Source organism: Eumetopias jubatus, unplaced genomic scaffold (genome assembly GCF_037043125.1).
Source record: "Eumetopias jubatus isolate StellerSeaLion01/CBP00866 unplaced genomic scaffold, mEumJub1_p1.0 scaffold_1, whole genome shotgun sequence".
Taxonomy (NCBI): Eukaryota; Metazoa; Chordata; class Mammalia; order Carnivora; family Otariidae; genus Eumetopias; species Eumetopias jubatus.
In genome coordinates this window covers 149,881,073-149,903,037 of record NW_028274807.1, presented here as the reverse complement: position 1 = coordinate 149,903,037, position 21,965 = coordinate 149,881,073, and the positions used below count along the sequence as shown (strand labels likewise).

Sequence of the window (21,965 nt, the reverse complement as noted above, 5' to 3'; positions counted from 1 at the left end):
GAGGTAGGGGATGGGAATGGACTGGAAAGAGGCCAGAGGGAACTTTCTGGAGTGAGTGACAGATTCTGTACCTTCATTGGGGTGGTGGTGATGTGGGTGATTTCATTTGTCAGATTTCATCAGACTATGCCCTTAAGATCTATGCATGTTTGTGAATGTAAATTTTACCTCAATAAAAGAAGTTAGAAACGGAATGAAATAATATCTACTTACAATATTTAACTTAACCATGCAGTTGTATACTTAAAATTATGTAAGAATAATATATTAACTTATATTACTCTTTCCATTCACACGTCTCCTGAAATGATTTTATGCAAATGTCTATCCTTTGAGATCAGCGTCTATCACGACGAAGCTACTTTTTAGTCGTTTTCCAGAGCATATCATCTCAAATTTGTCTAATTGATTTGAAATGCAGTATATTTTGAATCCAAGCTTCTTGCTGAAATTTTATGGCAAAACTCAAGTGCTCGTTTGCATAACATTGTAGCAGTCTTTCTCATTTGTCTTGTGATTATTCGTGATCCTCACTACATAAGCGACCTGTGTTTTGCTTTCTAAAATGAGCTTTAAAATATTTAGCACAGTTTGACACACTTGCACCCGAGGAATAATCCCGAAATCTGTGTTAAATCTCATTTCCTCCTTCCCATTAATTCCCTCTCGTGACCTCTAAAAGCGGCCAAAACCAATATTGATTGAGACCGTTTCAGGCTGATGTGTCTTCCCAGATTTTGTGGTTCAAATAAAGTAATTGAGGGGCGCCTGGTTGGCTCTGTCAGTTAAGCATCTGCCTTTGGCTCAGGTCGTGATCCCAGGGTCCTGGGGTAGAGCCCTGCATCAGACTCCCTGCTCAGCAGGGGGTCTGCTTCTCCCTCTCCTGCTCACCCTGCTTGTGCTCTCTCTCTCACCCTCTCTCTCTCAAATAAATAAAATCTTTAAAAAAAGTAAAGTAATTGAGACAGTCCCAAATTATAAGATATTCTTAAAGAATAATAAATCCTAAACTATGAGAGATTGGTAAAGGCAACTCTCTCTTTTTTAATAATTAATTTGAGGAAAGAGACTTTCATCTTACTTGTTTTTAGGCATATATAGTAAATCCTGGCGTATGTGTTTATTAGACCAAAGAAAAAATCGAGATTAATGCAGCACATTTGGGAGTCTTATTTTATAGTTCATTATGAAAAGATTAGCACTGTTGGCTTAAGTTAGAAGTTTCTCTACGTAAAAGTTTTTAAGTTTTGCTCCCTACCGTGAATGAGGAGCTGAAACATTCTTGAATAAATTCAAACACACTATATTTTCCTCAAGGGCATTAAAAATAAGAGTGTTTGATTTAAACAGATAATTCTGGTTAGAAATGGGATTATAAACACCATCCTAAATTATGAATTACTAATTACAAATTTTACCACTTGACCTTCAGTTCTGTCTAGTCCTCAGCTACAACCAGTGTGGTATGATGATGTGTATAAAAAGTCTTGGTTTTTTCAGCATTTCCTCAAAAATAGTGTTGTTCTCAAAGAAACCAACATGGGAGACCATAAACTGTTGTTTCAGTGTGTTTTGTTTTTAATGTTGCTGTTGCTCAGCATGGTTGCTACTGCCATCGGAAGCAAAATCAGATAACTCACCAAGAGCTCACAGGCATATAAACTCCTGTATGGCTCAGTGGGTTAGCTGTCCAACTTGTTTTTTTGTTGTTGTTGTTTTTGTTTTTTTTTTTAGCAGAACCCTCATTTTAAGTGACATTGTATGTAGCTGCTGCTCTAGTTGGAGCAGAGAATGGGGCCCAGAGGGGTCCTGCTAGATGCCTCTTCTCCTCTCTGGGGAGATGACTGTGGGGTTTTACAGCACCCTGGGAGTTCTATGGAACACAGTTTGAAAACCTCTGGCAGTGGACCATGCATGAGGGCTTGGTCTCAGAAGACCTGGGTTCAAAACCTGGGTTCTGGACTCTGTGATTGTTGGCCAGTGACTTAACCTGAGTCTCAGTTTCCTCATCCAGACAAAGAGCATGAAATCTCACCTCAGAGAGTAGCTACAAGGAGGTTTATAAATGTGCTTTAGAAACCGTAAAGTGTAGGGTTTGTTTTGTTCCTTAAATCTTACTGTCTCCTAGTCACATCTCAATTGCATGTTGTGTACCATCTCATCTCAGTTATTTAAGGACTTAGGATTGTTTGGCGTGGTTGAGGCTACTACTCTGCCCTTCAGCTTTGCAGCCGTACTGTCCACTGGAGAATGGACAAGGGGAAAGTGTGGACTTTGTTATCACCCCTGCAACAAGGGAATCCAGGCTCAGGATTCATTCTTGGGACAGACCACTCTGACAGATTTCTTTTCATTTTCAGGTGAGCCAAGAGAAGGGAAACTGTTCCTTCCAGAAAAACCCAACCCCCTGCATCATCCCTCAAGAGCAAGAAAATATCTTCCATACAATATTTGCCTTTTTCACAAAGTCTGGAAGAAAAGTCTTGGTAAGGATTTGCTTACTAGTTGGGTTAACATGGGTGGTCCTCACTAGGAACGTAAGTCTGAGATGAGAGGCCAGTTTTCTATTTGGCATTTATTATTTCCCAAATCTGGTTTTAATCAATTGGCGTATAAAGTCACAAGGACTGTGGTCAACTCCTATTTTTCAGCCTGAGGTTTCAATCAAAGTGTTAAATTTACATTCCAAATTCCATTGCCTGGCAAAGGGAAAACCTTCGCAACCCACCAAGCACAAAGCAAAACATTTCTCCACCTAGTATGAGTCTAAGCAAGAGTGATGGTTCTCCTACAAGCACTGTGGGAAACTCTTGGGCAGGATCCACGGAAACTAAACATCTCTGTACCCTATGACCCAGCACTTCCATTCCCAGGTATATCCCCGAGAGAAATGAGTATTGATGTCCTCCGAAAGACGTGGATAAGAATGTTTACGGTAATCTTCTTATAACGGAAAGCTGGGAACAGTCCAGATCCCCATCAACAGGAGAATGGGTAGACAATTGTGGTGTAGCCACACACAGGAGTATTACAGAGTAACAAACAATTCTACCACACACAGCAACATGAATGAACCTCACAGACATAATAACGCCTGAAAGAAGCTGGAGCCAAAGCACACATAATATTTCACTTACATGAAGTTCAGAAATAACAAGACTAGCAGTGGTATTGGAGGTCAGGATGGTAGTTACTCTTGAAGGAATATCAAAAGGGGTAGGGGCCTGAGGGAACCTGCTTTAAGTACTGGAAATGTTCTGTATCTTGATCTGGGTATAAATATGTAAAATATATCAAGATGGACCCTTAAGATTTAATTCTGTCTACTATATGTAAGTTATACCTCCATTGTTTTAAAAGTGAGGGTGTTGAAGATGGAATTGTGTGCTTTCCCAAAGCCTCCTTTCCCCCATATATTTGGTTACAACTCTCTAGCTCCTTATTTCAGGCTGGGCACATCTCCCTCACATTTTTTTTCTCTTTTTTTCCTGAAAGAGAATGTATGGCTGTTTGCCACTTGGGGATATGGGGGTGTTTTTTTGGTTTTGACGTTTTTTCTTGGTTTTGTTTTTTGTTTTTTGTTTTGTTCTGTTTTTACTTAGCTAGTGCTGATGATACAACTATTTTTAAAAGCCCTTAGAATTGTTAGGTACATTGATATCTAGTGGTTTGACAGACACAACTCTGTATATGACTGACAGTCTTACCCCACCCTTGAAACCCTTCCAAACATCTTTTGGAAGAATTCCTCTTTTATAACTTTAATTTGGAATTTAGGTTTCTATTGGTGATTCACGTATTTTCTTGGTCAAACCTGTGCTTTTCTTTACTCATATGTTTCCATCAATCCTGTGACTTCTCAGCCCTCTTATTTGTTCTCCCTGAAAAGAGCACAAAAGCGTATTTGCCACCATACAGGCAAAAATTACATCATGTAGGAAACACATCTTTGTTCCGAACTCATAACAAAAATGCTTTTGAAATATGTAAATGTGTTTGCTTTTGAAAAACAATTATTTCTCCTTGTGAAATCCAATTTTTTGGTAGAGTAAACCAGCGGATGGCTTTTTCCCATTTGCTTGACAAAAAGTATGCTCAGGTGCCTGCAGGGCAGGAAATCCCTCTATTGCCTTCTAGTGGCAAGAAGGAATGATTGCACCTTCTTATGGAATTCCTCGGCATGGGATTGTCTTAGTGACCAGAATAGAACCTCATGGAGCCCTCTGTTCCATAAACTGCTGTGCATTTGTCTTTGTTTTTAATACCATTTGACAGTTCTCTTATTTTTCTTTTCAGGACTGTGAAAAACTAGGAATTTCTTGCCTAACGATGCACTGTAACCTTAGTGCGCTTGCTAAAGAAGAAAGTCGTACTATAGACATTTACATGCTGCTGAACACAGAAATATTGAAGAAGGTAATACCTGGGGAACTGCACTCTTTGGGTTCATTTAAAAGCATTGGAGCGGGTTTTCTCAGAACTCTCCCTGCCCCTTTTAAAACTTTTCTGGTAAGTGCCATCGGTAATTTGCTGCTAGAGGATGCTGGGGGTGGAAGATACCAGACCCTTGCTATTCCAAGTGTGCTCTGAGGACCAGCAGTATCCATATCACCTGGGAACTTATTAGAAATGCAGAATTAAAAAAAAAAGAAATGCAGGATCTTGGGCTCTATGACCCAGACTTACTGAATCAGCGTCTTCATTTTAATAAGCTCCCCAGGTGTTTTGTTTGCACATTTAAGTTTTTTGGACTTTAGCTTGCATCAGAATCACCTGGAGACCTTGTTAAAATGCAAATGCCTGGGGGTGGAGTTTGAGATTCTGTATTTCTGACAAGCTCCCAAGTGACACCAGTACTGCTGCTCTTAGGACCCCGTTCTAAATCAGTGGTCTGTGAAAGGCCAGTAGTAAATATTTCAGTCTTTACAGGCCTTTACAGCCTCTTGCCACAGCTCAGCTTTGCCATTGTATTGTGAAAGCAGCCATAAACAATCTGCAAATGAGTGGGCGTGTTTCACGTGGGCTGTGTTCCAATAAAACTTTATTTACAAAAACAGGCAAAGGGCCAGATTTGACCCCTGGGTGGTAGTTTGCCAGTCCTTTGTTTGGACAACACCTTATTTCAGAGAAGTCCAACTTTTGAATTCCAGGTGACTTTGCTATTATGAGTTTATCATATCAAAAGTGGCTCATTTAAAAATACTGTCAAATGGTATTAAAAACAAAGACAAATGCACAGCAGTTTTTGGAGCAGAGGGCTCCATGAGGTTCTATGGAGGTATTTCTATACCTCTCTAGTGAATTAGTGGTTCTTAAAAAAATGTCAGACAAAGTCACTGATTTATTTTAACATAAGAGCTGCTGAGTATGAAAGGCCACGTCCAACAAGATGCTTTAAAAATAATCACTTGTGAAGATAAAATATGCCTGTTAGCCACAGAGATTCTATTTATTTTCCTCTGGAAGAACTAAATGTGTTCAGTATAAACCTGAATGAATATCTTTAGAAAAGTCATTCCAATGTTAGTTTTTAAATTAGGTGTGGCAGTAGCATGCTGACCTGAGAAGTCCCAGGCATGGGGGATGCAAGATGTTCTGCCCACTTTCCATCTGTAACTGGCGCAGCCCCCCCCCCCCCACACCCAGGCAGAGCTGTGCGCAGTTCCGTCTGTCTGGCTTCCTTCGCAGGGAGATCAGTTTGGGGTGCGTTGGGCTCTCACAGCAGTGACTCCCTGTTGTGCTTCTCCCTTAAAAAAGGACAGCGTTGGGAAGGGAGCAGGGAGGAGCCAGATCCCCAGTGGCTGTCCTGGGATTCCAGGAAGGGGGTCTGGAAGGCCCGCATCACAGGAAGTGCCTTCCCGGCACGGGTCCCCAGGATCCCGTAATCCTACCTGTCCTGTTCATCTTCTTGACAGATGGCCCTGGAGACAGTTTTATTCCCCATGCCACACTCGTCACTGTCACCAGAGCCCTGATTATGGCGCCGAGGGCAGAAAGCCACTCTGATTCCTCTTTCACCCTTAACCCAGGTGTAGGCTGCTTGCACTTCAGTCATCTGTCCTTAATTTAACCGCAAGGCCTAAGGCCTTTCTTGCACACAGCCCTGTGGCCTGCTCCTCAGCTTCCCTCTCTCCCAGTGCTCCGTGGTGACCCTTTGCCAAGGGCCATGTCCCACTGCCTGCTGTTCCCAAGGACCATCCGGCCCAGTCTGCACCCCAAGAGACAGCTGGGGGGTGTCCTCTGTAGGTGTTAGAGGCTCATTCTCCCTGAAAGTGCCCTTTCTGCAGAAACCAGAAATTCCAGGTGCAGAGGAAAGCCTAAAATGAGGCCGACCTGGAACCAGATGGGGCCCCAGCTGCTCCTACGGCTTGAAATACCGAATGTCAGTCCCCCGGAGCCAGCCACGACCTCCCTTGGGGAGTGAGCGCTAGCCGGCTCCCGGAGCCCTCTGGCCTCCCTAAGGATATGGAGCTGCTCCAGCCATGTGGTTTGCCTGGGCCTACAGTTGTGTTTATTTTCCTTGACCTCAAGGTCCGGCCCCAGACCAGGGAATTTGAGGTCTTATTGTTTCGATCTTAACAAGTTTTCATTTGAAATGTAGGGTCTGACTTTGTATATTAGCAGAGGATTCCGATTTCTCTGAAAGTGTTCTTCGGCAACTGCCAGGGGCCTGTCGCGTGGCAGGCCCATCTGCTCGGCCTTTAGCCCTGACGGTTACCGTCGTGGTCATTGCTATTGTTGTAGGGACATCCGAGATGACGACGATCCAAGATTGCCAACACAGTATATCCTGACACATAAAACCACAACTCTGCGAAACCGTTAAATTGGTAAAAAGCTTATTTGCCTACACAATTATTTAGTGCTTAATGAGAGCTCACTGGCGCAGTCCGTTTGAGCAACAAGCTTCCCTGAAGCATTCAAAATTGGTTTTATTGCTGTTTTAAAAAAGAGCAATAATCAGTGCATAGCTCCCAGGTAAAGTACACAAAGTGGCATCCCCATGTGTCCTCCCAGGAGGGCCTTTGTGGTTTCTCCGGCAGAGAGGGGCAGAGGGCTCCCTCAGAACTGTTTTCTAGGAGAGGGTACTCCCCCAAATACCACTACCGTTAATCACTGGGCCACAGCTGGCTTGTGATGTGCACCTCCTGTGTGGCAGGCAGGCTGTGGAGATGTGGGTGGGTGTGCCAGGCGACACCTTGCCAGCAGAGCCCCAGCCGCCCCCACAGGTGCGTTCCCAATGCTCGGGTGTACCCGCCAGAAACCAGGTTGCTCCTCCATCCGGGGTCAGTGCAGCACCGTCTGTACCACAGGCTCAAGCTTCTGACCCTTCCCTGAGTCATAATTTTGCCCTTTTTCCAAATTCCTCCTCCATCCCTGCCTGGGAGCCATTTTCTCATTATTTGGATCTGAGCCCCACCCCCCCAAGGCTGGCAACTGCCTCTGGCTGGTGGGCTCTTCCTGAGTCTTAGATGAGTCCACACCTACCCCAGGCTCCTTGCTCTTCGGGCCATCACCTCTAAGCCAGATGTTTCCCTTTCTCACCCCTCCATGGTCCCCTCTCTCCACGTTAGTGGGGTTGACTCCCAGGCAGCCTCATTTAAGGGTCGAGAAAGAGTTAAAAGTAACGCATGTGAAGGGTTTGAGGGTTGTGGTCAGAGCAGGAAGATGCTTGAGAAATAGAAATCAGATGCCTTCTATGGAATGCCAGGCCTGGATTTGTTGTACACAATTAAACAGCTTTATTTATTTTCTACTCTTTGTGAATATGTCAGTATCAATATCGAAATATGTGGCTCTTACCACTTGGAAACCACAGCACACAAACTTGCATGCATTGATGATTGGCAAAACTTCAATTTTTCAGCATCCACCATGGCACAAGCGAATTCTCGAGAGAGAGAGACTGGAAAGCTCTGCTGTATGTGGGTGCCAGGGATGGGGAGGTATCTAGTTCAGTGATAACATATTGGTCTGGCCCATGTGGAATCTTGGAATTTAGTTCTTCCCGCTACCTGAAGGCCCAGACATTGTCACTAAAAAAAAAAAAAAAAAAAAAAAAAAATCCGTCACTGAGTTGTGTTGTTTCCTCCACAGGACAGTTCATCTGTCATCCAGTTTATGACCCGCGCGAAGGTCAAGGTGGACCCTGCCCTGAGGGTGGTGGAGATAGCCAATGGGAACCCAGAAGAGATGATGGTGAGTCAGCCACCCCTAGAACAGCCCTCCTCGGAGGGTAAGGGAATCTGGGTGGCGTGCTGCTAGAATTTGAGGGTAAAGACGGTCTCTGAGCCAAGATGTCAGCTTTGTGGTAAACCCAAGACCAGGCCTGCCTTGGCTTCCAGGCCCCCATGGAGAACTTCTGCGGTCTGCTCTTGTGATAGCATTGTTCTTTACCGGGCCATCATTATGTGAATGCTCCCTGCTATGACTGGCCAAAGGAAAAATAGTCTGGAAGTACCCTTGATAGGGCTTGGATTTCCACTCTGAAAGCCAAGACTATTTTTATCTTTCTCAGACCTTTCCCTGAAACCTCATCTGCCTCCCCAATCACATTGCTCCATGGATAAACACTGGGCATTTTAAAAACAAGTTGTTTGAATAACTTTAAAAGAGGTCACATCCAATTTTCCAAGCCCTAGAACATTCTTTCATTCTCTATGCCCTTGTCCTCTATAAAGTGCAGTTGGGGGCAGGCCTCAGAGACATAGGCGGGCACAGCAGCTGGGAGGCTTGAATGTGGGGGTGTGGGAGAGGCTGGAGGAGAAGTGTGGCCTTGGGATTTTACTGCCCTTTACTGGTTTTCAGGGGTAGGGAGGGGAGGCGCATCCCTGATACCCATACTCAGATCCTAGGCAGAAAGAAAGGGGACACGGCAGCCTTTGAACTTGTTTTGCCACTGAGCTAGGCAGTGATGCTACCTTTTTGTACCCCTTCCCTGGAATCCATCTTCCCTCAGGGGACTCTTGGAAGAGTCCATGTTGCTGTGACAAATTTACCAGTGTGATAAATTCCTAGAGATTATGTACCTACGAAGAAAAGGAGGTTAAGTTATTTCCCATCGACAACGGAAACACCATGCACCTAAAGGTTAGAATGGGGAGCCGACCAAAGCCCACTCTTATAAGACCCTAAAAGAATAAGTCTCTGGGGACCACCACGAAACCTCAGTCCTGCTCCTGTGTGGTGAACAAGAGACGAGAACATCGGCTGGTCCAGAATGAATGTGGGTCTGTGAAGCGGAGAGGGATGTTAGAGCCACACCAGGACCTGGGCTCAGTGCGGGGAAGGACCGTCAGATGCAGAGCTTGACTCCTCTGTTCACGCTGAGGAATTGGCCAGCCGCTAATTTTAATAACAGAAACCGAACCGAATGACGCACTGGCATCTCTCACCCTCGAGGGTGAGTCTTTCTGGCAGGTCAGATATTTGGAGCCGGCTCTTGCCTTTCCCTCTCTGCCTTATGGCTATTGCACTGCTAATTCAGACCCTCACCTGGGAAGTGAAGGAGACTGTGATCCATCACTCACTGTCATAGCTCTGGTTAAAAAGTTTTCTAGAATGCAATCCATGCCCAACGGAGAGGTTTGGAATGTTTGGGTAGACCACAGTGTTCCCACTTCAGAGCTAGTGGATGTAAAGTCGCAGGTTTTCTACAGGTGGAATTACTTGTGTAGATGAAAAAAAAAAAAAAAATCCCCGGGCACATTGCCTTCGATGAGAACACTGAGCTGTGGGATCCAGGAAGACATTGCTTAACATCCCATTGTCAGCTTCTGAGTCATCTGTACGCCCCCAAAATACCACTTGCATTAATTACTGTTCCATTTTGAGCACTATGGCGATATTTTCATGATCAAGAGTTCTTTGGAAGAAGCTCTCATTTCCACTGATTTTTCTTTAGCACTCAGCCATCAGAATCCTACAGTGTACCTTTCTCCCTCCTTTCCGGGACTTTGCCTTTTCAACCCATGAGCTAAGATGAAGTCCTACAATCTGTTCTCAACTTTCCTGGCAGGGAAAAAAAAAATCTTTTCTGAGTAGGAAGGTTTGCTTTTTTAGAACAAACACGTTCTTCACTGCGTGAGTCTTCTGAATGTCTGGCTCTCTGTCAATTATCTATTGGAGGGGAAATTTCCATGGAGGATAGCCACCAAATTTAAACCAAGCAAAATTTCACAAGATTTTAGGTTAGGTACCAAATTTTGAGGGCCTTGGAATGAATAGGAAGTGTCCTTGCAGCTGGTATGGAGCAGGGTGTGGGTGAGAAGAGGAAACGACCCGATTTGTAACCACCTAATGTGTACACAGTGGTAAATTTCATCAACAGGGACATTAACTGATTTTCCTGTGACCTTTGGGATCTTTTGTTTTGATGCTATGGTCTGAGTAGTGCTTGACAAAGCATTTGGGTGGATAACTAGAAATATGTAATAGATTCTTGAAGCGTTTGCCCTGGGAGTACTTTTCCAGGTCGGGTGTTAGCATTTGTCCAAGACCAACCACACCAAGTGTACCTGGCTGTATGCAGATCCACACCTGAAGGTTCTAGGCGAGACTGGTGGGGTGGCATTCCGTACCGCTTTCCAGGTGCCAAGAATATGCTGAATTTCCTCTTCTTATTCAGTTCAGCCCTTCTTAGTTTTCAGGGAGAGTGGCCAACAACTAAGGCTAAAAACTCCCCCGGGGCCAACTAAGAATCTGGAGAATCGGCTTTGTGACTTCGAGCCACCCCTCCCCCCCCCCACCTCGAGCTACCTTCTCAGGCTGGATGAGAAGCTTGTAGAAATTACATAGCAAATCTATTTTCTTGATATTTTCAAATAGCAGAAAATATAACACACACACAAATCCCCAGATGAATAAGTCATTGCCATGTGGAGTGGGTACCAGGCTGAGATTTTAGGAGCGAGCAGGAGGGATTATGCCGTCCCTTTTTGGCAGAATCAGAATGGGTCCAAAGGCTGTCTGGTGGCTCTCAGAATCACCAGGAATGCTGAGAACCAGGCTGGGGATAGGAGAGGAGTCAAGAAGCCTAAGGAACCAGGACCCCAGGCTCAGTCTGACCACAGGAAGAGCCTGGCATGGTGCCCTGGACACAACCGTCACTGCTTGGCTTCTCTCCACCTCTTGCTCTGAGTCAGGCAGGAGCCTCTCACTGGCTGAGTTTAGGTCCCTGTCGCCGGGAGACCACACCCCAGGGAAAGCAGATCACAGGCACTTCGGCCTCACCATTGCCCTGAGACACACACAGGGGAGGATTCCCCAGCACTAGAAGGGGGTGGGGGGGTCATAACGGGACTGCTAAAAAGTGACAAATGTCTCCTCCCATGTGCCTCTCTAATCCAGAGGGTCAGTATTGGGCCAACTAACCCCTGGCTCTTCTTAGGGCGCCCATCTGAGCCAGAGTCCTCGTTCAATCATTTAGACCACTTTGTTGGGTGTGAGAGAATGTGAAAATCTTTGTCCAAAGATGGTTAAGGAGTGTTCGTGCTCTTTTGCTTTTTTTTTTTTTTTTTTTTAAAGAACTAATGTGCTTGAATGTGTGCCGTTTCCTTGCTAATTTGACAGGGCAAATGTTTGGGGCCCTTCTCCTTCTGCCATGGTGCATGGGAACCATATGTCCACGTTGGCATTCACCTCCCTCACGCAGCCCACTGCCATCAGCACCCCTCCTGCAGATGGGAAAATGGGTCAGAATTTTAACGCGTGCCCCTTGTTAAACCAGAGATTCCCTTGTGCCCCCACCCCCCGGGTTAGAACCGATAAGCTTCTTCCTCCAGTGAACAAAGGGCCTGTGACACTTGGGAAGAAGAAATGACTTGCCCAAGACCTCACAGTGACTGAGCCAAAAACAGTACCGAGGATGCTTGACTCCCAGCCAGGTGCTCCTTCCCCCTCCCCGCTGCACCCTGCCAGTCCCACGGGAAGGCACTGAGCCTGTGGGGGTGAAGGGGCTTGGACGAATGCAAAGTATCCAGTAGGGAGAGGAAATCGTTGACTCGTTTCAAAGTATCTCTTTTAAAACGGCCCAGGTGGCCTTGGAGCCCGGCCAGCTCCTTCAGACTGGACCTGGATGTCCTCCCCCCAGAGGGGGCTTTCCCTTCTTGGCCTAATCAGACCTCAGAAGGAAGCCTCAGGACGACAGCCATGCTTTCACTTCTAAGGAAACCTGCCCTGTCAAGCACTCATTGCTCAGGACAGCAATTTTCTCTGAAGCCATTTCAGTTCAGTTCCCAGGCTTGGCCGTTTCAAGAAGTCAGGCCTCTGTGGAGACAGAGCACTGCATCTCCCCTTGGGATTCAGAAAAGCCCGGATTCAAATCCATCTCCCTCACGTCCTAGCTGTGTGACTCTGGGTGCCAGGTAGGCTCGGCAAGCCTCAGTTTCCCCACCCATAACTCGGGAAAGCTGCTTTCTACTTGCTAGAGATTTCTGCCTTTGTTCTGCACCCTACCATTGCATTGCCCCCCCAACCAAAGACACAAGCCAGGCCATCTCAACCAGAGGGGCATCACCTAACATGGTAAACAGAGGTGACTCCAAAAGGTGCCACTTATGGTCCTTATGTTGGACTGCTTCCTGACGCAAGCTCTGCAGTTTTTACAGTCACCTAGTAGTTTGTAACTTGTGCTTGACTATTTATGTGGCCAGTTATAGTTAAAATTATGTTCCACGTGGCAAGAGAGGTTTTCCCCCTTGCACCTCAAGTTACATTGAGATGTAGGATGCAGAAGAGGGTCATTGGAAGGTCACCACCATCCCCATCCTCTGCCATCATCCGAAGGTGGTCCTCCCCCTCCCCCACCACCCCCACAAGCGAGAATTCACTTATAACCATAAGGAATTGAGAAGCATCACAGCACAGTTTGCCAGAACGTGAGTCCTACTTCCTAATAGTCACCATTTGCATGTTTACTTAATGAATACTTATTGGGGGCTTGCTAAGAGCTAGGTGTTGTACTAGGCACTAGGGGTTCAATGGGGAACAAAATAAACATGGTCCCTACACTCCCAGAGCTGACTGAGAGGAGAACCCAGATGGTAAACAGGGAAGCAAAGAGGATTTCATTTCAAACTGAGGTGAGTTCCATGGGACTAACCTGCTTTCTATTAAAGGGGGGGTCAGAGAATCTTTCTCCAAGGACGTTGATACCTAGAAAGTGAGAAGGAATTTGCTGGCCAAGGATGGGGAGAAGCGCCCCAGTTTGCTGGGAGAGCTGCTTAAAGACACGAATGGCCCACCATGTTCACAGTTCAAAGACCAGTGTGGCAAGAGCCCGGGGAACAGTGAAGATGTCCGTGGGGGGCCATGTAGGCAGGGCCATGCCATGTCACGCCAAGGGGCAGTAACAAAGGGAAGCCCCTGAGAGCTTCTGTTTGAAGCAGGGAATGGCATGATCCAATACACAGTTGACCCTTGAACAATGCAGGGGTTAGGGGCACCGACCCCTGCGGCAGTCGGAAATCCACATATAACCTTTGTCTCTCCAAAAACGTAATGACTAATAGCCTACTATTGACCAGAAGCCTTACTGATAACATGAACAATCAATTAACACATATGCTGTATGTTATCTGTATTATGTGCTATATTCTCACAACAAAGTAAGCTAGAGAAAAGAAAATGTTAAGAGAATCATAAGGGAGAGAAAATACATTTACAGCACTGTACTGTATTTATCGAGAAAAAAACCCGCATATAAGTGGACCCGCACAGTTCGAACCTGTGTGGTTCAAGGGTCAACTGTAGATTCTTTAAAAATCATAGGCTGCTGTGGGGTTAGTGGATCATAAGAAGGAAAGGTGGACGTAAGAAGGCTAGTTAGAAGCTTGCAACAGTTACCTGGCAAGAGGTGATGGTGGCAGAGGAGATGGAAGCAGACAGGTAGATTTCTCTCAGTAAAGACGTGGCAATTTGTGCAGGTCACGTGTAGGGAATGCTTGTTCAAACGGGTTGGGAGGGATCAAATGACATCTTGATGCAAAGCCCCTTGCCTGGTGCGTCCACATGGGTGGTTCAGTTAATAGTGGCTCTCACTGCAGAAAGCGATGGCCAAGGACAGGATGAACCACATGAAGAATAAGCCTCTCCTTTTGCCAAATCCTCAAGAGTCTCGGTCAGTTTATCCTAAACCAGGGATCTCTGGTTATCATCATGACTGTCATCATCGTTGTTATTTTTGTAAATGACAGAACCCACTCCTAAATTGAAATATGCTCTGGTTGAATCAGGGCTGGGGGACCTCAAATTCCCCGTTTTTTAATCTCCATTTCCTTTTTTTTTAAATATATTGTTTGGGGCGCCTGGATGGCTCAGTTGGTTAAGCGACTGCCTTCGGCTCAGGTCATGATCCTGGAGTCCCGGGATCGAGTCCCACCTCGGGCTCCCTGCTCAGTGGGGAGTCTGCTTCTCCCTCGGACCCTCCCGCTCTTGGGCTCTTTCTCTCTCAAATAAATAAATAAAATCTTTAAAAAAATTTTAAAAATTAAAATATATTGTTTATTTGAGAAAGAGAGAGAGCACGAGCAGGGGGAGGGGTAGAAGGAGAGGAGAAGCAGACTCGTCTGAGCAGGGAGCTTGATGCAAGACTGTATCCCAGGACCCTGGGATCATGACCTGAGCCGAAGGCAGATGCTTAACGACTGAGCCACCCAGGCGCCCCTTTCTCTCCATTTCCCTTGGTGGCCTCTGTACCCCCTCACTGAACCCCTAGACTCTAGAGAGTTCTGCCATGAAAAGTTGTATTTTAGGACAAGGCTGCTGTCTGGTCCATCAAATTCTTTCACTAGACATGAGTTGAACCCCCAATAAGTGTGAACAAGAACCATTTTTTACCCTCCAGACTTCCACAGCGCACACGCGCACACACACGCACACACACACGTGCGCGTGTGCATGCACACGGGTGCACACAGAGCCGTGCACACAGCACGGTGTGGTTATGTGCTGAGAGTGCCTTGCTGAAGAGGTGAGGACAGGCTGCACGAAAGGAGGCATGACCCTGAACAAGCCCTGAAGGAGATTTCCAGGTGCCAGGGGAGAGGGAAGGCACGCCACAGGAAGTCACACGGGTCCTAGGCTAGACTCTCAAGAAGTGAACGTGAGACGGGCATGTGAGCCCAGGAAAGAAGTGAGATGACGGGAGAGGGAAGACGAAGGAGAGAAGGAAGGAGGAGGCTCAGCCAGATTCTGTGGGGACTCTGGAATACTCGTAACACCCCAGAGTTTGTCGATTCTGTGGGGACTCTGGGATACTCGTAACGCCCCAGAGTTTGTCGATTCTGTGGGGACTCTGGGATACTCGTAACGCCCCAGAGTTTGTCGATTCTGTGGGGACTCTGGGATACTCGTAACGCCCCAGAGTTTGTCGATTCTGTGGGGACTCTGGGATACACGTAACACCCCAGAGTTTGTCGATTCTGTGGGGACTCTGGGATACTCGTAACGCCCCAGAGTTTGTCGATTCTGTGGGGACTCTGGGATACTCGTAACGCCCCAGAGTTTGTCGATTCTGTGGGGACTCTGGGATACACGTAACACCCCAGAGTTTGTTGATTCTGTGGGGACTCTGGGATACTCGTAACACCCCAGAGTTTGTCGATTCTGTGGGGGCTCTGGAATACTCGTAACGCCCCAGAGTTTGTCCACCTTGAAGTGAGGAAGCTGGGCTTTCAGACCTGCTTGTCATTGGCTGGGGGCTGTTCCAGGAGGAAGCTCAAGGGCCTTTGCTCTCTCCCAGCGTAGCCTAGGGGAAGTGGCTTCTAAATCCTGCCATCCGCTGGGATGTCGCATTGTGCTTAATGACTTCGTTGGTTCCGATCTGCACGTGTCTGTTCAATTCCTACGATGTGCCCGGCATTTGATGTGATTAGCTCTGATGATCTTCCAAACTAGGCATCTTTACTCTCATTTCCTGTTGGGGAAACTGAGGCTCCAGGAGGTGGAAAGACCTTCCAAGCTGAGGTGCACTGCTTGTCGGTCAAAGAGCAGCACTGGCTGCTGGCTCAGCCTGTTGGCAAGTCCTGAGTCTTCCTTAATCCCGTGCTCCTCTGCCCTGGGCTGGCCCGTGGCCTTGCGCCCACACACAATGAGAACACCGTTCTCAGCAGGTGGTAGGGATCACGGTCATGGGTGGTAAGCAGCTGGCCCTTGGTCTTTAAGAGCGACCCTTGGCTCCGGTGGCCTGAGAAGCACATCATGTGCAGACTTAAGGGTCTGTTGATTCTGGAGCTCTCCCTGCTGTGGTCTGGGCTCTCACCAGATGCACAGCTTCTCATGAAGATAGCCTGGAGGTAAATGAGCTGTCCTCCCCTCCTCCCTTTAAAGAGCAGTTGTGAGGATTCTCCACAGCAGTGGGTATAAAACCTCTCAACGCGGGGTCTGGAACTCAGTAAATTCCCAACAAATGTGACCCGTTATTAACAACAAAGAAATTAGCACCAGCCCAGCTCATTCCCCCCCGCCACACACATCCGAACAGAGCAAGACTTCTCTGAACCCTAGCACCTGGCGGCCACAGCGGGTTTGACATCTCTGTGTGTCCTAACATAAACATACAGCATCAATCTCGCCAGATGCGCAGTTTATTTTCTGTTCCTTGATGTTGTCTCCATAGGTCTCCCTGCTCCGCAGCTTCCCGCCGGCTGTGTTCTGAGAGTAGTTGAAGACATGGTTCTGCCGAGAACATTTCTTCCAATCCCGACAGCCCTTTCTTCGTCCTCCCTCCCCCACACCCTCACTGGTGTAATCAGAAGCAGGTGGAAATGTCATTTCTTTGTCCCAGATGTTCTTCCCTTTCCATTTTTTATTGTACTCGAATTCCTTTTCTGTGAGACGGGTGTGAGGTTGACTGCAGAAAGCATCTTGCCATTGCAATTGATCTTCAGCCGACCTGGGTCTGAGGTTGAACCTCCCTCTGGGGCATGTTGACTGCAATGTCTCAGCACTGGAAGCCCTCATCCAGCAGAGGCTGGGCCAGGTACACCCCACCATTGTCATGTCCTCAGGCCTTACAGAGACCCGAGCATTGCCAGCTATGACATGAGGCCTATTTGCAGTGGTGGCCATGTAAAAGTTTCCAGAAACACAGAAGTGAATTGAGCGCTCTTGTTTGGCTTGCCAGTTGCCTCAGCCTGGAAGTTGGCTCCCAGTGGTCCCCGGACACCAGCTTGCCAGCCTCAGGTGCATGAAACTTTACCGCAGCGGGTGGGACACCCAGTACCTGGGCCGGCCATTGTCCAGCCTGATGTCTGTCGTCCTCAAAGCCTCTGTGGAGACAAACCCACAGGCCCCTCCTTCTCCTCTGTATTCTTTTTTTTTTTTAAGATTTTATTTATTTATTTGAGTGAGTGGGAAACAGCATGAGAGGGGAGAGGATCAGAGGGAGAAGCAGGCTCCCGATGTGGGACTCAATCCCAGGACTCCGGGATCATGACCTGAGCCGAAGGCCATCGCCCAGCCAACCGGGCCACTCAGGTGCCCTCCTCTGTATTCTTAGTTAACACCCAGCACATAAGCTCTCCAGCTTCAGTCCACGGCCGTGCCATCATCCATCCCTTCGATGCTCAGAACATCTGCCTCCCCGTCTTTCGGCCTCCTATCAGCCTCCACCACCAGCCTCCCCCTCGTCCTCAATCTCTTTCCCTTTCTCCTACCCTCTTTCCTACCGGAAGCATATACCTCCTGGCACCACTTCCCTGCAACCTTGGTCCCTGGGCTGTTTGTTCCTTGAATCCCCCATGGGAAGTTCTCCTTTCTAATCTACAGTCGTTTCTCAGCTAAGTGCTCCTGGCACACTGTGGACCATGTCCCTCCCATGGTCAAAACCCAGCATCACAATCCCATTCCTCTTAGGATAAGGCATATGATTCTTAACACAGCCACCTCTCCCTCGGGGACCTGCCAAAATTATGATTTCACATTTATGTGTCTAATTGGTCATATTCTCTAAAAGCTGGAAGCTTTGTGAGAGCCAGGACCACCTGCTTGATTCATCACGGGACCCCCGCAGGGCCCAGCACTTAGCAGTTGCTGCACAGACCTTTGTTGGATGGATGGATGGATGGATGGATGGATGGATGGATGGATGGATGGATGGATGGTTGGATGGATGAAAGGATAGACAGACAGGTGGATGGGATGGATGGACAGATGGTTGGATGGACAGACAGGTGGGTGGGTGGGCAGATGGATGGATGAATGGCCAGAACTCCCTGCAAAGAAATCACATTTGCAATATATTTTTGAGATAGAGAGACAGGAAGCACACTCAGAGACTCCAGCTTCGAACCCCAGCCTCTCTTGTTGCAGACTGAATCATAGTCATGCTTCATCTCATGCTATAGCCAAGAGGACACTGAGTTTATTAATGTGTGCATTCATGAATCACATCATGAATCACGATCCTGGTTTAGGTGACAGGAGGACATACATTTGAAACCTTATTCTTTAAGAATTCACAGGGTGCTAGAGTCTATCAACAAGGAGATACATCATTACCTGACAGAGCAAGAAGGACTTAAGGCCAGGAGTGCGAAGTGCTTAGCTGTGGTTTTAAAACTAAATGTTGTGGAACCAAGGGTTCTCTTGAGCAGGTTCGGGACCTGCCGGGGCTGGGGTAAGGTAAGGAGGGACAGGTTTGGGAAGGGGGGCTGAGCAGGCTGGGCTCTGGCTGCCTACCTTCTTTACAACCAGAGAACCTCCACATTTTTCTGTTTGGGACGTTGGGATACCACAGTAGTTCTCCTCTGCTAAAAGAGGTGCTGTTTCCAAAAGCTCAGAGAATGAATGACTAATTCTGCCAAAAAGAGAGGGGTAGGTCAGGCTTGTTGGAGCAGAGTTTCCCTTTCTCAATTTTTTTTTAACTTAGCTTTAAAATGCTGAGTTAAGAAAAAATTTTAATAACAAAAAAGTAGAAAAAAGAAAAAAATGCCCATAATATCAAAAAGCACCTGTGTACTTTTGAAACTTCCTACCATTTTTCTGCAAAGCTGATGTCTTCTAGATATTAAATTGATGTTCTCATTTTTTCACTTAATGTTGTAATATTTATCATTTTTCCCATGTTATTACCATGTTTTCAAAAGTATTTAAAACGTGGAAATCAGGCAAAAAGATGGTTGCACGTCCTTCCAATGGTAGGCTGGAACATTCCCTAGCTCCTTTCTACTCAAAGTATGGATGAGCAGCATTAGCATCACCAAGGAGCTTATCTGAAATGTGGAATCTCGGGCCCCAACCCAGACTTGTAACCAGGTTCCGCATGTGAATCTTGGACACTTTGAAATCCGAGAAAAGGTTTAGCAAGGCTGCCTAACTCTCTAGGGCCTGGATTCTGTGAAGTTACAAGTTGATGGTAGAAGACTGATCAGTTATAAATTATGCCTTTTGCCAGTAAAGGTGAAAATGATTGTCTGGCAGAAAATAAAATCCCAAAGGGTGTAGTTCAGCACCCTCTGGGGTATTACCCAGTCTTGTGTCTGATTTACAGATCCTTCTTTGAACTAGTTTCACCATCCTGCTGATCCCCCTCAATAATGAATTAAATACATCTTTAACATGTGTTCACTCTGTATTTGTAGGAGAGGCATGTCGTCAGCTTTTTGAAATTGTGCTTTGACAGCCAGATTTATTATCATCCTTTTTAACTGCTCTATGGGATTCCACTTTGTGATTCACCGTAATTATCTACTCACCTGTCTGTTGCCCTATTGGTAGGCATTGAGGAAATCTCATTCTGTACCAGTATAAATAATTGTACCGTGAACATCTTTGAAGACAAAAGCTTTGCTGTATTTTATATTTCTTCACCTTTGAGTAAATTTTCAAGTACAGAATTAATGGACCAAAGGGCATGCAAATTTTTAAGATGAGCAATATTGGAGTTTGCCGAGTGGACGAGAACGGAACGGCATTCCAGGTGGCCGGAGCACGGGCCTCACAGGCCAGGTGACACAGACTGGTTAGAATGTGAATGGTTGCCCTGTGAGGGGCTGGCAAGGCAGGAGAGAGACCAGACTGTAAAGAGCCTGGGACCTTGGACGGTGTATTCACATCCAGAGTGTAAGCAAAGAAGCAACAGAAGACCTGCTGCTTTAGAAAGACACTCCTAACAGCAGGGGGGCCTCCCCACGGCTCCTGAAATGGTGGCGTGAGAGCCGACCAGGCCTGACCTGGGGTAGAGACCGGGGATGGAAACAAGAAAACAGAAAAGATACGTGGAAAGGTCCAGGGGCTTGACCAGGGTCACCAGCTCCTCAGTGGTGGAGACGAGTCCTCATGGTCACTGCTTCTTGACTCCCCCCTGGAGTCCAGCTGCTATGCCTTCCTTTGGAGTCTTATCCGAGATGTGACTTCTTAAAACTGCAGAACGCTCTTGATTTTCTCCCCGAAAGGGGCTTATTAGAGTCTTGACGTGCAGGGACCAGCTCTGCCAAAGCACAAAACACACATCCAAGAAGAGGAACAGCATCACTAAAAATAAGAAAGGATTAAACACACATTCCAGCGAAGTGACAGGGCATTCTTGTGGAATTTGTTAGACTAATAAACTGCAGTGGATACTCTTGACTGTGTCTGTATCCACAAAACCAGAGCTCTGGCGCAGCTTTGCGGGGATGCAGATTTCGAACAGCAAGGGGACGGCAGGGTCCCCGAGAAGCCACTGGGGCTCTCGAAGGAGGTGGACTATGGCCGGCCTGCCCTGAGCTCACAGCCTGCCTCAGCAACTCACTGTCAAGGAAGCTTCGCAGCCTCATATTACCTGACCAAGCACCGGGTGCCTTCACAACACTGTCTGATTTTCCCTTTAGACCCCTCCCCCGCCATTTCACAAAGGGGGAAACTGAGAGCAGTACCTTGATTCCCTAAAGTCGTACCTGTTGGCCACAGTGCCTCAAGGTTCATCCGTACAAGACACCATGAGAGATTCTGAATGTGGGAGGTGATTCAGTCCACAGCTTTTTTAGGGGCAAGAACCCAAAGGCATGCATCTGTCTTTAAAGACAGGAATTTCTAGTCTGATCCAGATAGAAAATAGTGGGCGTATGATGAGAGACTTCAGAGCCCCTTTCTGGGCCACTACCTCCCACCTCCCTTCAGGACTGCTCCATGTCTGAAAACCACTCTTGGTGACAGCCCCTAAAGGGAGAGGACGGATAAATAGATTGTGGTGTGTTCACACGGTGCAGTTCTGTACAGCAAGGAGCATAAACATGCTACAGCCCGGATGAGTCCCCCAAACACGATGTTGAGAGAAAGAAGCCAGACTCAAGGGGCGCCTGGGTGGCTCAGTCGGCTAAGCATCTGCCTTCGGCTCAGGTCATGGTCCTGGGGTCCTGGGATCAAGTCCCGCTTCGGGGTCCTGCTCAGCAGGGGAGGCTGCTCCTCCCCCTGCCTCTACTCCTCCCCCTGTTCATGCTTTCACGAGCATTCTCTTTCTCTCTCTCTCTCTCTCTCAAATAAATAAATAAAATCTTAAAAAAAAAAAAAAAAAAAAGCCAGACATAGGAGTTCACACAGTGCCGTCCCAGATGTAGGGAGGACAAAATTAGGTGCAGCTAATCTAGGCCCTGAGAAGTCAGGCTAGTGGTTACCCTTGATGCAGGTATTAGCGGGAAAGGGGTGTAAAGGGGGCATCTCGGGGTCTGGACATGTTCTGTTTCTTATTCTGGGTGCTGATCACACATGTGCATTTAGCATGCAGTATATAAAAATTTAGTGAGCTGTGCACTTGTGTTATGTTCACTTTTCTCTATGCATCTTAGACATCAATAAATGGTTTTTAAAAATGAAAGAGTCGCCAAGCATGCATGACCTCAAAAATATCTTCCTGCCAGCACTGATGGAAAAATTGCCTTCTGTTTGTCAAGGATGGGCTCTGCCAGGTGTTAGGCTCAGGGCTCTGTGCGCATTGTCCCCTTGAATTCTCCAGGGAGGTGCTGTTTTACCCCTAGTTTGCAGAT

At 46.9% G+C, this 21,965-nt stretch overlaps 1 protein-coding gene across 1 annotated transcript in view; it reads left to right on the top strand.

Moving 5' to 3' along the window:
• ITGA9 (integrin subunit alpha 9) overlaps nt 1–21,965 on the top strand; it is a 333,429-nt gene that overhangs the window by 292,689 nt on the left and 18,775 nt on the right. Inside the window, exons 24-26 of the mRNA XM_028107025.2 lie at nt 2,361–2,486; nt 4,297–4,416; nt 8,098–8,199. Of these exons, the coding sequence (XP_027962826.1) occupies nt 2,361–2,486; nt 4,297–4,416; nt 8,098–8,199 (348 nt within the window). The remainder of the gene's footprint in view (nt 1–2,360; nt 2,487–4,296; nt 4,417–8,097; nt 8,200–21,965) is intronic.